General features: G+C 52.0%; 1 protein-coding gene across 1 annotated transcript; it reads left to right on the top strand.

The window, feature by feature from the left end:
• Window positions 1-2175: 2175 nt before the first annotated feature.
• LOC140197913 (beta-enolase) lies at window positions 2176-10292 on the top strand. Its single transcript, XM_072258511.1, has 12 exons — window positions 2176-2277; window positions 2787-2880; window positions 3123-3218; window positions 3699-3757; window positions 4663-4732; window positions 4819-4952; window positions 5139-5361; window positions 6782-6979; window positions 7308-7509; window positions 9036-9144; window positions 9266-9324; window positions 9947-10292. The coding sequence occupies exons 2-12, from the start codon at window positions 2796-2798 to the stop codon at window positions 10014-10016; spliced, it is 1305 nt and encodes a 434-aa protein (XP_072114612.1). The 5' UTR covers window positions 2176-2277; window positions 2787-2795; the 3' UTR covers window positions 10017-10292.
• The last annotated feature ends 3333 nt before the right edge of the window (window positions 10293-13625 follow it).

The following is a 13625-nucleotide window of genomic DNA, read 5'->3' on the forward strand; positions in this document are numbered from 1 at the left end:
AAAGGGTGACGGAGGAGGAGGGGATTGAGGTTACTTAAGGCATGATTATGGAGGGAGGCTGGGTAAAGAAGGGGGAAGGGGAGAAGTGGAAGACAGGAGGGTGGGGGTAAAGAAGGGGTAAGGGGAGAAGTGGATGAGAGGAGGGTGGGGGTAAAGAAGGGGGAAGGGGAGAAGTGGATGAGACGAGGGTGGGGGTAAAGAAGGGGGAAGGGGAGAAGTGGAAGACAGGAGGGTGGGGGTAAAGAAGGGGAAGGGGAGAAGTGGATGAGAGGAGGGTGGGGGTAAAGAAGGGGGAAGGGGAGAAGTGGATGAGACGAGGGTGGGGGTAAAGAAGGGGGAAGGGGAGAAGTGGATGAGACAAGGGCGGGGGTAAAGAAGGGGTAAGGGGAGAAGTGGATGAGAGGAGGGTGTGGGTAAAGAAGGGGAAGGGGAGAAGTGGATGAGAGAGGAGGGTGGGGGTAAAGAAGGGGGAAGGGGAGAAGTGGATGAGACAAGGGCGGGGGTAAAGAAGGGGTAAGGGGAGAAGTGGATGAGAGGAGGGTGTGGGTAAAGAAGGGGAAGGGGAGAAGTGGATGAGAGAGGAGGGTGGGGGTAAAGAAGGGGGAAGGGGAGAAGTGGAAGACAGGAGGGTGGGGGTAAAGAAGGGGTAAGGGGAGAAGTGGATGAGAGGAGGGTGGGGGTAAAGAAGGGGGAAGGGGAGAAGTGGATGAGACGAGGGTGGGGGTAAAGAAGGGGGAAGGGGAGAAGTGGATGAGACAAGGGCGGGGGTAAAGAAGGGGGAAGGGGAGAAGTGGATGAGAGGAGGGTGTGGGTAAAGAAGGGGAAGGGGAGAAGTGGATGAGAGAGGAGGGTGGGGGTAAAGAAGGGGGAAGGGGAGAAGTGGAAGACAGGAGGGTGGGGGTAAAGAAGGGGTAAGGGGAGAAGTGGATGAGAGGAGGGTGGGGGTAAAGAAGGGGGAAGGGGAGAAGTGGATGAGACGAGGGTGGGGGTAAAGAAGGGGGAAGGGGAGAAGTGGATGAGACAAGGGCGGGGGTAAAGAAGGGGGAAGGGGAGAAGTGGATGAGAGGAGGGTGTGGGTAAAGAAGGGGAAGGGGAGAAGTGGATGAGAGAGGAGGGTGGGGGTAAAGAAGGGGGAAGGGGAGAAGTGGAAGACAGGAGGGTGGGGGTAAAGAAGGGGTAAGGGGAGAAGTGGATGAGAGGAGGGTGGGGGTAAAGAAGGGGGAAGGGGAGAAGTGGATGAGACGAGGGTGGGGGTAAAGAAGGGGAAGGGGAGAAGTGGATGAGAGGAGGGTGTGGGTAAAGAAGGGGGAAGGGGAGAAGTGGATGAGACGAGGGTGGGGGTAAAGAAGGGTAAGGGGAGAAGTGGATGAGAGGAGGGTGGGGGTAAAGAAGGGGGAAGGGGAGAAGTGGATGAGACGAGGGTGGGGGTAAAGAAGGGGAAGGGGAGAAGTGGATGAGAGGAGGGTGTGGGTAAAGAAGGGGGAAGGGGAGAAGTGGATGAGACGAGGGTGGGGGTAAAGAAGGGGAAGGGGAGAAGTGGATGAGAGGAGGGTGTGGGTAAAGAAGGGGGAAGGGGAGAAGTGGATGAGAGGAGGGTGTGGGTAAAGAAGGGGGAAGGGGAGAAGTGGATGAGACGAGGGTGGGGGTAAAGAAGGGGGAAGGGGAGAAGTGGATGAGACAAGGGCGGGGGTAAAGAAGGGGGAAGGGGAGAAGTGGATGAGACGAGGGCGGGGGTAAAGAAGGGGGAAGGGGAGAAGTGGATGAGACGAGGGTGGGGGTAAAGAAGGGGGAAGGGGAGAAGTGGATGAGAGAGAAGGGTGGGGGTAAAGAAGGGGGAAGGGGAGAAGTGGATGACAGGGGAGGGTGGAGGAAGATTATAGGAGAGAGGAAGAGTTGGAGGGAAGGAGATTACAGAGTGCAGGTAGAAGAGAAGGAGGTTATAGAGAAGACGAGGATGGAATGGTGAAGTGGAGACAGTGCTGAGGCCAAGAGTCAGCGTAAGTCCGATCTAGAGGAACGAAGCTTGGTCAAGTTAGGTCAGTGCAGCCGAGTTAGGGAGTGACGGCGAGCTGGAGGGGATTGGGTTTCAGCGGCGCCGGCAAGCAGAGACAGGCGGGCCGCGATTTGGAACACGTGTGTGGAGGAGACAGCGCCCGAAAGAGCGGTTGGAAAATGCGGATGGTCCCTGACGCGGCGGTGGGCGTGGTGGACGGGAGGCTTTAAAATGCAGAGCAGGAAGTGGCTGCGTCAGCGAGCGGCAGAGCGGCGGTGCGGCAGGTTAGTTCCTGCAGGGTGTGGACGGGCTCTCCCCGGGGATACTTGAGGGTGGGTTCTGGAGGTCTCCAGGTATCTGAGAATGTACAGGATGAGGGACCGTAAGGGTTTTTCGAGACCGCACTAGGGGGAGGCGGATGAGATGCTGCTCCCGGCCTCGTTACCTTCCCCACCCACTCCGTTATTTCCTGCCACTTCCAACATTGCTCGTCCGGCTTCCCCTTTCTCTCATGCTGTGTGTTGTTCAATCATACCGCCCGGCTTGTATCCATGTGTTTGTAGTTGCCAATCAGGCTGTTCGGCCCATTGGCACGCGGCTAGCCCTAGGTGGCGCCCCGCCGGTATCGGGCACGCTGCTCCTGAGGGTTTGGGCCATTGGTGTGGCGAGACTCCACGGGTTCCTCACCCTACACTCCAGATTCTGGGGTGGGGTGTACCCTACTCTCATTTTCTCTCCCTTCCCCCCCGCCGTCCGTACTTCCCTTCCCCGGTAACGGATCGATGTGTTGCAGGAACGGAAGATGTCCATCCATAAGATCTTCGCCCGGGAGATCCTGGACTCCAGGGGAAACCCCACGGTCGAAGTCGATCTGTACACGGCCAAAGGTGAGCTGCCCACCGGGACACGGGGACCGGAGAGGATGCGGGTGGATGAAGGGTTCCCAGAGCAGGAGGGGATGGTGGTGGGGTGGGGTGGGGGCGGTGTGTAAGGGTGGCTGGGTGGGTGGGACCAGGGTGGTGAGGGGGAACGGTTGCGTGGGGGGTGGTGCCACTGACTAGAGCTGGCCATAGTTAAATCTGTTTGGCTGTTCTGACCTCTTTCTCTGCTCTTCTTCCCCCTCCCACAGGCCACTTCCGTGCTGCGGTACCCAGTGGGGCATCCACAGGCATCTATGAGGCTCTGGAGCTAAGAGATGGTGACAAGTCCCGGTACCTGGGCAAAGGTAAGGAATTTCCATTAGGCTCAGAGTTGGGAACAGGAGGGTAATGGCCAACATTATTCCCCTTGATTCTCCCCACCGCCATCCTCCCCCCATGAAACGAGTGTGAAACTGAGCAGCTGGGGCTGATCCAGTGGTTGGTGGGGGGGAATGTTGGATCACTGCCACAGCCAGAGTAACAATGCCCCCCTCCCTCTGGGGTCAATTCCCCTGAAACTGGGTCAGCTGTGGGACAGTGGTCTTTCCACTGTGAACAGCAGGTTACTGGCTTGACCTCTCCCCACCCCCTCCTGCAGCCCTGTCTCATTCATTCTGTCTGGAGCTGTGGATTAAGTTACAATCACTCACTGAGCAGAGAGGCCATCTGTCTGAGCGCCTCTGCTCCGGTTGCTAGGAGATCACTGCACTGTGTGTCAGGCTGAAAGCAGTGCTGGCTGTGGTCTTCCGGACAGCCATCATTCATCTGTCTTTTTGTTCCTACAGGGGTCCTGAAAGCCATACAGCACATCAATGACACTTTAGGCCCAGAGCTCATCAAACAGGTAATGTCCCTACACCCTCACTGCCGGCTGTGTCCTCAGATCCTTGACACTCACACTATTAGAAACATCCACTCTATGTAGGCTTTTCAGTATTCTGTAAGTTTCAATGAGATCCTGCTTCAGACTGCAGAGCTGTCTCTCTCTCAAACTCCATTCATTCCTGGGATCATCCTTGTGAATGTCCCCTCTGCACTTTGCTTGGCCCCATGCCTGCAGAAGCATAGGGCAAAGATTGCAGGCGTGCCAGCACCCTGGCCTGTGCCCTGTATTGGGCTGCTGCTGAAGCCCTCTGAGGCTGGAGAGGGACTGGAACTACTGAGCAGTCTCCAGCCATGAACAGGCCACTCTTGGGTTGGAGGAGCAAGACCTTGTGTTCCTTCGGGGTAGCCTCCAGCCTCAACATTGATTGCTGTAGCTTTTCCCTCCCCTCCTCTTTTTTCCATTTCCAATTCTGACTCCCCTCTTTTTTTTGCCTCCTCACCTCCTTCCTTCCCTTTCTTCCATGGTCCAGTCTCCTCTACTGTCTCATTTCTTTCAGCCTTGTCCACCTTTCACCTCCCAGCATTTTATTTCGCCCGCCCCCCATGCCTGGTCGCACTTGCCACCTGCCATCTTAACCTACTTCCACTCCCCCAACCTTCCTATTCTTATCCCTCATTTCCAGTCTTGGTCGAAAACGTTGACTGTTTATTCCTCTCTCCTATACCGGCTGACCTGCTGAGTTCCTCCAGCATGTGTGTGCAGGCTGCCTTGGGAATTAATGGGCATTCCCTGGCCCGTTGTGTCCTTGATTTAATAAGTTTTTGAAGTGCGCTCCGTCCAGGAGATGGGCCTGTGCTCTTGCTGCATTGTGAAATCCCTCTGGAACGTGGTGGGTCAGATCTAACCATCCACTTTGTCTACAGAATTTGCCGGTGGTGGAACAGGAGAAAATCGATAACTTCATGCTGAAGCTCGACGGGACCGAGAACAAATGTAAGTGTGGCTCCACCCCCTCTTCCCTATTTCACTTGCTGTGTTAACCCTGCAGACTGAATGGTAATTGTTGCTGTCTTCCCTAGCTAAGTTTGGTGCCAATGCCATTCTGGGAGTCTCCTTGGCTGTTTGCAAGGCTGCAGCAAAGGAGAAAGGTGTGCCTCTGTACCGCCACATTGCCGACCTCGCTGGTAACACCGAAGTGATTCTCCCAGTCCCGGTGAGTGCTCCTCACTGTCACCTCCCCACCCTGTGCATGTCCAGATCCAGGTGGAGGGGGCTCAATCACAACTCGGGGGGAGGCAGGTTATCACTGGCCTTGTGTCAGCAGCAAGCTAATGCTGGGCTTGTTACTGGCGTTGGGTTGGCAGACAAGCTGGACTCACTCCACCCTCTTGTCTTGCAGGCTTTCAATGTGATCAATGGTGGCTCCCACGCAGGCAACAAGCTGGCCATGCAGGAGTTCATGATCCTGCCAGTGGGAGCTGCAAACTTCAAGGAGGCCATGCGCATCGGGGCTGAGGTCTACCACAACCTTAAGAGCGTCATCAAGGCCAAGTACGGCAAGGATGCCACCAACGTGGGTGACGAGGGGGGCTTTGCTCCTAACATCTTGGAGAATAACGAAGGTAAGAGATGTTCTGTTGAGAGGTGGGGGTATTCATTGTTCAAAGTCTCTGCTTCAGGTCCATTAGACATGTAAGGTGTGGCCAAAAGATGAGGGGTCCTCACCATCTTTCCCCAAACCACTGAGAAATCCGTCCACCACCACCACCAAGGGGCCCAGGATGAAGTTGTCCAGGGTTGTTTCCCCTGACCTGCTACTTGCACCTTCCCCAGGGGCCTACAGCACCCTCAGATGAACCTGGGCTGCTGAAAGGGGTAGAGAGCAGAAATCTCAGGCAGCTACAGACACAGGGTTGGACAGTTCCTAGCCATCACTGGCTGATGGATCACAGTTCTCAGGACCACAGATCATTACGCATGGGTGCAGGATTCTGCCATTGAGTCTGCACACCCATTCTTCCACCTTCTCCCCATTAACCCTAACCCCTTCCAATCAAGAACCTATCAATTTCTGCCTTAAATGTACCCCCCTCCACACCTCTGTGGCAATGAATTCCACAGGTTCACTGCCCTCTGCCCTTATTTCAGATCTAAAGGGATGTCCCTCAATTCTGAGGCTGTGCCCTCTGGCACTAGATTTCCCCCACTATAGGAAACATCCTTTACCCCGACTTTTCAATATCCAGTAAGTGCAATGGTGTCCCACCAACCATCTTCCTTAACTCCATCGAGTATGGGCCCAAATTCATCAAATGCTCCTGTTAACACTTTCATTCCCGGCTTCATTCTCATGAACCACCTCAGGACTAGCACATCCTCCCTTGGGTGCAGGACCCAGAATTACTCTCAGTATCTCAATGTGGTCTGGCCACCACCCCATAAAACCTCAGCTTTTTAAAAAAATTTTAGTCCTTTGGAGAGGAATGTGTGTGGTAGCTGGTGACCCAACATCAGCGCTACAGCACTTGCTGATTATCGGCTTCTCTTTTGAGATGGAGCAGGTTGCTGGCCAGTCGTTGCTGAGCAGGGGCACCAGCTGTTGGTGGGCAGTGTGCCAAGCCCTCCGGGGCAGCTGCTGCGAGTCTGTGGGAAGGGTGTGTGAGCTGACCTTTGTTATCAGCACCTCTAGTATGGCCTTTGACCTTCACTTTCAAATGTCAGGGCCCAATTTAGCACTGGAGAGGTAACAAGATCAGGGACAACTTTGTGTCGTTTGGAGAATTTGCCGGCCGGGTCTCCAGGAACAGTCTGGGCACTGCACTGAACTTTGGTCTCTGAATGGTGCCAGGGATTTGCTCTATGACTGCCCCCTTCAGATTAGGGTTGGGATTGTGGCTGTGGTGAGGGTTATCAGTGATCTTGTGTTTGGGGTGGGGAGAAGTGTTTGACAGGATGCTGGGGCTAAGGGGAGTTTCTTTGGAGGTGGCAGTGAGGGGATCCACTGGGTGCTCGTGTTAAAAAGCCACCTGGATTTCTCCCCAGCTCTGGAGCTGCTGAAGTCAGCCATCGGGAAGGCCGGCTATTCCGACAAGGTGGTCATCGGGATGGACGTGGCAGCATCAGAGTTCTTCCGCAAGGGGCAGTACGACCTGGACTTCAAGTCTCCGGATGACCCCAGCCGTTACATCTCAGGCGACAAGCTGGCAGATCTGTACAAGAGCTTTGTCAGTAACTACCCGGGTAAGTGGGAGGGGGTATGTGACTGTGGGAAAGGGGGTTGGGGAGGCCATGGCTGGGTGGGGGGGGGGGAGTGATTGGGGCAGAAAGGGTTGTGACTGGGGTGGGAGTTACGGGGTCAATGGCAGGGTCTTTGCCCTGGGGCAGGGTGATGGAGAGGTGAGGGTTTTGTGACTGGGGGAGGGTCTTTGGGTTCTGATCCCTGACTCTTCCAAACCCCACTCCCACTCGCAGTGATGTCCTTCGAGGGCTCTCTTGACAGGAGGGGTGATGGGGCTGGGACAGAGAAATAGGGCTCTGCTTGCTGACTCTCTCCCTCTCCTTCACTCAGTGGTGTCCATCGAGGATCCCTTTGACCAGGATGACTGGGAGAACTGGAGCAAGTTCACTAAGGGAACAACCATTCAGATCGTTGGGGATGATCTCACTGTCACAAACCCCAAGCGTATCCAGACGGCTGTGGACAAGGCGGCTTGTAACTGCCTCCTGCTGAAAGTGAACCAGATTGGCACGGTTACAGAGTCCATCCAGGCGTGAGTGGTGCGGGGAAGGGCATCGGGGGTCAAGGTTTTGGGTAGCAGCTTCAAAGGTTGTGGTGTGGGGGCTGGGAAGAATGAGTGTGCTGGGATGTGGAGGGGGTTTTGGGATCAGTGTTGGGGAGATGGACAAGAAGGGTAGGGTGGAGTTGAAGAGGTGTTGTGGGGGCATCTGCATATGTGGATGAGGGGTATCGGAGAATGTCTGGGGGTTGTGGAGGTGGGGAATCCAAGCACACATTCTGCTTTGAGCTTTTGTGTGGGCTTCCATGAGCAGTGTACTTTTGGAGGAAATGAGCCCTGGGCATGAGTAAGCTAGCAATATTCAATGGTCTGAATTGCCTGCTCCCTCCTGTTATCAATGAAGCCATCACAAGAGTTCAGAAACCAACAGCGATGGAAAGGGTAATTTGGGTTATGAGATGCAACTTGAAATGCCACGACCATTTGGAGTAGTGACCTGGAGACATCTGACCTTTCCCTACAGCTGACTGCCGCTGCCTGAGAGATCACGGGTTAAATATAGAAACATGTCCCTGCTACCAACTCCATCCCTCCTCTCTCCTTGGCACAGGTGGAGATGTGGCACGGTCCACACGAGCACTGCTCCCAGGATATCGCCTATCTTTCAATACTTCCTGTAACTGCATTCCCCTGCAGCTGACCGCCCCACAACTGAACAAGCCACGCTCCATTTACCCAACCTTATATTGGTGATCCAACCTCACTCACCTGCCTCCACGTTGATCTTTTACAGCGTACACAGATGTTGCTGGAACTTGGGGTATTAGAGAAAGGATGAGTATAGGACTTCCTGGAGTGTGAGAGAATATTGGGAGATTTGATAGATGTATACAAAACTGAGGGGTATGGATGAGGTAACTGCAAGTAGGCTTTTTCCTCTGAGGTTGGGCGCAACTAACACTGCAGATCATAGGTTAAGGGGGAAAAGTGTAGATTTTAAGGGGAACATGAGGGGAAACTTCACTCAGGGTGGAGGGAGTGTAGAACAAGCTGCTAGCACAAGTGGTGGATGTGGGTTCGATTAAAGATTTAAGGGAAAATTTGACAGGTACACAACTGGGTATTGAGGGCTATTGTCCAGATGCAGGTTGATTGGACCAGGCACAGACTAGATGGGCTGAAGGGCTGGTTTCTGTAGCTGAGTGGTTGGGGTTTGTGCTAATGATGCTCTGCAGTGTCCCAGGGAGCTATGGAATGTGACAACATGCCTTTCACCTCATCAAGTCTGTCCTGACCACAATCACCCATTTCACTAATCCATTCTGCCCACTCCTGCAGACTCTACCCCACACTGTGGGCAGTTTACAGCAGTCTTTGGGAGGGACCCAGAGCTCCCTGGGGGGTGGGTAGAATGCTGTCTAACTGGAGTCTGCACATCGGTGGTGGGTTTGAACCAGCGCTCTGGGGTGGCAGCTCTACCCGGTTGGAGTGCCATACCAGTGGGGTAGGTAGGGCAGGGCTCGTTCTCTCGCATTCTAACCAACTGCCTCTGTTCACAGCTGCAAACTGGCTCAGACCAGTGGCTGGGGTGTGATGGTGAGTCACCGCTCTGGCGAGACAGAGGATCCTTTCATCGCTGACCTGGTTGTGGGCTTGTGCACCGGCCAGGTGAGTCAGATCCTGGAGTGGTGGGGGGTGGCTCTGTTTGTCATTCATGCTGACTGATCAGAGGGGGGAGAGCTGTCTGAAGAGTGTCTCTGATAGGTCACTGAAACTTGTTCTCCTGCAGATCAAGACTGGGGCCCCCTGTCGGTCTGAGCGTCTGTCTAAGTACAACCAGCTGATGAGGTGAGACTCAGAGGGTGATTTTTGGGTATGGTGGGGGGGGGGGTAGAGAACAGGCTGGTTCTGTGTTCTGTCATTGTCCCACCCTCACCCTGCCTCCAATCTCTTTGTATACAACCTCGGGAACTATACATGGTAGGTGTTGAGGGGTAGTTTCCTCTATGCCTGTGCAGTTGGCTCACCATTGTGGGTCAACATACCCTTCGTCCTATTATCCATGCTCACCATGATTCATCCACTCGTCCCAGTGGCCTGTCTTTGGCCATATACCTGTAAACCTTTGATATTGGTGTACCCGAGTCCATGTCCCTGCTTGCCTGGGGATGGGGAATGCAGCCTTGAGAGTTGAGGCTTTGGAGAGGGTGCAGAAGAGGTTCACCAGTATGCTGCCTTGATAAGAGGGCATGTGCTATCATGAGAGGCTGAATCAACTCGGATTGTTCTCCTGCAGTGGCGGAGGCTGGGGGTCGCTCTGAAGAGGCAATAGAGGCTTTTAAGAGATGTTTGGATAGGTACAGGAATGTAAGGATGGAGGGATTAGTAGTTTGCTCTTTAGCTGGTTCAGCACAACTGTGGGCCGAAGGGCCTGTTCTGTGTTTACTAACTCTTCCTGTGCTTCCTGCAGGATTGAAGAAGAACTGGGAGCCAAAGCGAAGTTTGCAGGGCGTGACTTCCGACAGCCCTTGAAGAAGTAGTGAGTATGACAGATATCGAGGGAGACAGGAGCAACAAGGCAGCTAACGCTCACTGAGACCCGACATGTCGGCCACTGTCAGAATTATGAATTACTGTATTTCCCTTTCCTCTTCACTTCCAACCCATCAGTCGATATGCAATGGTGACCTCTGCACAGGTGTGTGCTGTACACCGTGAAAAATAGTGATGCTTCCTCTGTCTAGTGTTGTACACTGAATAAACAATGATCCTTGCACTGTTGTGCATTGTACACCATAAATAAACAGTAACGCTTGCTCTGGCCTTGTGTTGTAAATTGTGTAAACAGTCACCCTCCTACACTGACCCTCACATGCCTGCATTGTAAACTGACTAGTGACTCTCACACAGCCATATACTGTAAATAGTGACCCTTGGGTCGTCCACTCAGATTTGGGGCAGTACCTGTTTGGGGGGGGAGATTGGGTGGCTGACCTTGGGCCAGCACTGGCTCAGCTGCTGGATGCTCTCTGGCTAAGACCAGAAGTTGAGAAGAGCAGGGGGCCAGCCAGGGCTCCCAGCCAAGGCCAGTGATCAAACACAAAGCAGAGCCTGTTTTGCTGCTGTGAAGATGGAATCGTTGTACAAACTACTGGATACAGGGCTGCTTGTGGAGAAGTGGGAATGGTTCAGGTCACTGAACATTTCTCAGCCCAGCCTCAAGCTTCCAACGATCTGTTTTCACTGAGTTTGAGTGGCTGTGCAACTTGGAAATACAGGGGCAAGTGTGTTGGTGGTGAGTTATAGTCTCACCAAAGCAGCAGTCAACAGCAGGTGGCTGAGGAGCCAGTAGGAACTTGCAGTTGCAAGCTGATCTGGAGGGTGACCTGGTTGTTGCTGCACACCCCTCACTCAAAGGACAGTGGTCAGTCAGCCCCACCACATTGCTGAGCTGACAAGAATTCTCACTGCCAGAAATATACAGTGCAATGCAAAAATTTGGGCACCTTGGTCAAAATTCCTGTAACTGAATAGTTAAGTGAGTGGAAGATGAACTGATCAAACATTCCTCAACACTTTAAGCAAGATTAGTTATTATTTTTGTTTTGTACAATTTTAGAGTGAAAAAAGGAAAGGAGCACCATGCAAAAGTTTGGGCACCCCAAGAGATTTGAGTTTTCAGATAACTTTTACAAAGGTCTCAGACCTTAAATTTACTTGTTAGAGCTATGGCTTGTTCACAGTCATCATTAGGAAAGGCCAGGTGACAAAAATTTCAAAGCTTTATAAATACCCTGACTCCTCAAACCTTGTCCCAACAATCAGCAGCCACGGGCTCCTCTAGGCAGCTGCCTAGCACTCTGAAAATTAAAAATAAATGATGCCCACAAAGCAGAAGGCTATAAGAAGACAGCAAAGCCTTTTCAGGTAGCCGTGTCCTCAGTTGGAAATGTAATTAAGAAATAGCAGTTAACAGGAATAGTGGAGGTCTGGAAGACCAAGAAAACTTTTTGAGAGAACTGCTCATAGGATTACTAGAAAGGCAAATCAAAACCCCCATTTGACTGCAGAAGACATTCAGGAAGATTTAGCAGACTCTGGAGTGGTGGTGCACTGTTCTACTGTGCAGCGACACCTGCACAAATATGACCTTCATGGAACAGTCATCAGAAGAAAACCTTTCCTGCGTCCTCACCACAAAATTCAGTGCCATAAGTTTGCAAAGGAACACCTAAACAAGCCTGATGCATTTTGGAAACAAATCCTATGGACTGATGAAGTTAAAATAGAACTTTTTGGCCGCAATGAGCAAAGGTATGTTTGGAGATAAAAGGGTGCAGAATTTCATGAAAAGAACACTTCAACAACTGTTAAGCACGGGGGTGGATCGATCATGCTTTGGGCTTGTGTTGCAGCCAGTGGCACGGGGAACATTTCACTGATAGAGGGAAGAACGAATTTAATTAAATACCAACAAATTCTGGAAGCAAACATCATACCGTCTATAATAAAAGCTGAAACTGAAAAGAGGATGGCTTCTACAACAGGATAATGATCCTAAACACACCTCAAAATCCACAATGGACTACCTCAAGAGGCGCAAGCTGAAAGTTTTGCCATGGCCCTCACAGTCCCCCAACCTAATTATCATCAAATATCTGGATTGACCTCAAAACAGCAGTGCATGCAAAAGGCCCAAGAATCTCACAGAACTAGAAGCCTTTTGCAAGGAAGAATGGGCAGAAATCCCCCAAACAAGAATTGAAAGACCCTTAGCTGGCCACAGAAAGCGTTTACAAGCTGTGCTACTTGCCAAAGGGGGTGTTACTGAGTACTGACCATGCAGGGTGCCCAAACTTTTGCTTCGGGCCCTTTTCCTTTTTTGTTATTTTGAAACTGCAAAAGATAGAAATAAAAAAGTAATCTTGCTTAAAATATTAAAGAAATGTGTCATCTTATGCCTTTTGGAAATCAGGTCATCTTTTACTCACTTAGCTATTCACAGTAACAGAAATTTTGATCACGGCTGCCCAAACTTGCATGCCACTGTAAGCAGAACAGCCATGAAAATGGTATCTAGACAGTGACGGAGTCACCAGCAGGGTTGGTAAGGATGTATCTGGTCATGGATTGCTAAGTGTTGGGTCACTGACAGGAAACTGCTGCACTGGAATCGTAAATCAGTTGGCCACTGCATGAATTCCTCCAGACAGGGCACCAAGCTACTCAGGGCTAAGGATGGCCTGCTGATGAATGGTAGAACAAGCCTCTAGGCTGAATGATCTTGTTCTTTCTGCTAGAATCAATGTGTACAGAGCCAGAAACAGGCCCTTTGGCTCACCTCACCCATGCTAACCCTGAGGTCTGCCCATGCTAACCCCACCTGCCTCTATTAGGTTCATTTCCCTACATCTCCCTGTCAGGACTTCTGTACCATATCCAAAGCTTCCTTATCTTTCTATGGTCTGGCAATCAGAATGCAGACAAAGTGAAGCGAATCAAAGTTTTGTTCTGCTGCAATCTAATCACACTGCCACTGCCAGTGTTATCCACTCATGGAACAGCCTCCACTTACATCACCAAGCTCCACTTAACAAATGCCTAGCCCCACCAAGGACAAATCAGTCCTGAGGAGGAATTTCTTTCGCCAGAGTGGTGAATCTGGAATTTGTTGCCACAGGTGGTGGTAGAGGCTGAGTCACTGGGTGTATTTAAGACAGAGGTTGATAGGTTCTTGATCAGTCAGGGCATGAAGGTATAAGGGGAGGAAGCAGGAGACTGAGGCTGAGAGGGAAATGGATCAGCCAAGATGAAATGGCAGAGCAGACTTGATGGGCCAAATGGCCTAATTTTGCTCCTATATTTTATGGTTCCTGAAATGAGCTGCACAACCCCACCCCTACCTCGGTAACAGAACACTAAAGCACCTCTTACACCACCGAAGAGACACAGCGAGGTTTGCTTTATTTGTAACGTACATCAAAACACACAGTGAGGCAACGACAAATGCAGTCCAAGGACAGAGCGATTGTGTGACCACTGTGCTACCATACCACTCATGGACTAACCATCCAGGCACTGTCTTTCCTGTGCTAGGGTCTTGCGGTTGTGGTCTATCCCCGCCCCCAGTGTATGGTATAATATTTATG

Source organism: Mobula birostris, chromosome 5, assembly GCF_030028105.1.
Source record: "Mobula birostris isolate sMobBir1 chromosome 5, sMobBir1.hap1, whole genome shotgun sequence".
In the NCBI taxonomy this organism is placed as follows: domain Eukaryota; kingdom Metazoa; phylum Chordata; class Chondrichthyes; order Myliobatiformes; family Myliobatidae; genus Mobula; species Mobula birostris.

Coding starts and splice junctions, on each gene's coding strand:
- LOC140197913 (XM_072258511.1), top strand. CDS start 2,796: ATGTCCATCCATAAGATCTTCGCCCGGGAGATCCTGGACTCCAGGGGA. Junction 6,980..7,307: donor CTTTGTCAGTAACTACCCGG/GTAAGTGGGAGG, acceptor TCCTTCACTCAG/TGGTGTCCATCGAGGATCCC. Junction 7,510..9,035: donor GTTACAGAGTCCATCCAGGC/GTGAGTGGTGCG, acceptor CTCTGTTCACAG/CTGCAAACTGGCTCAGACCA.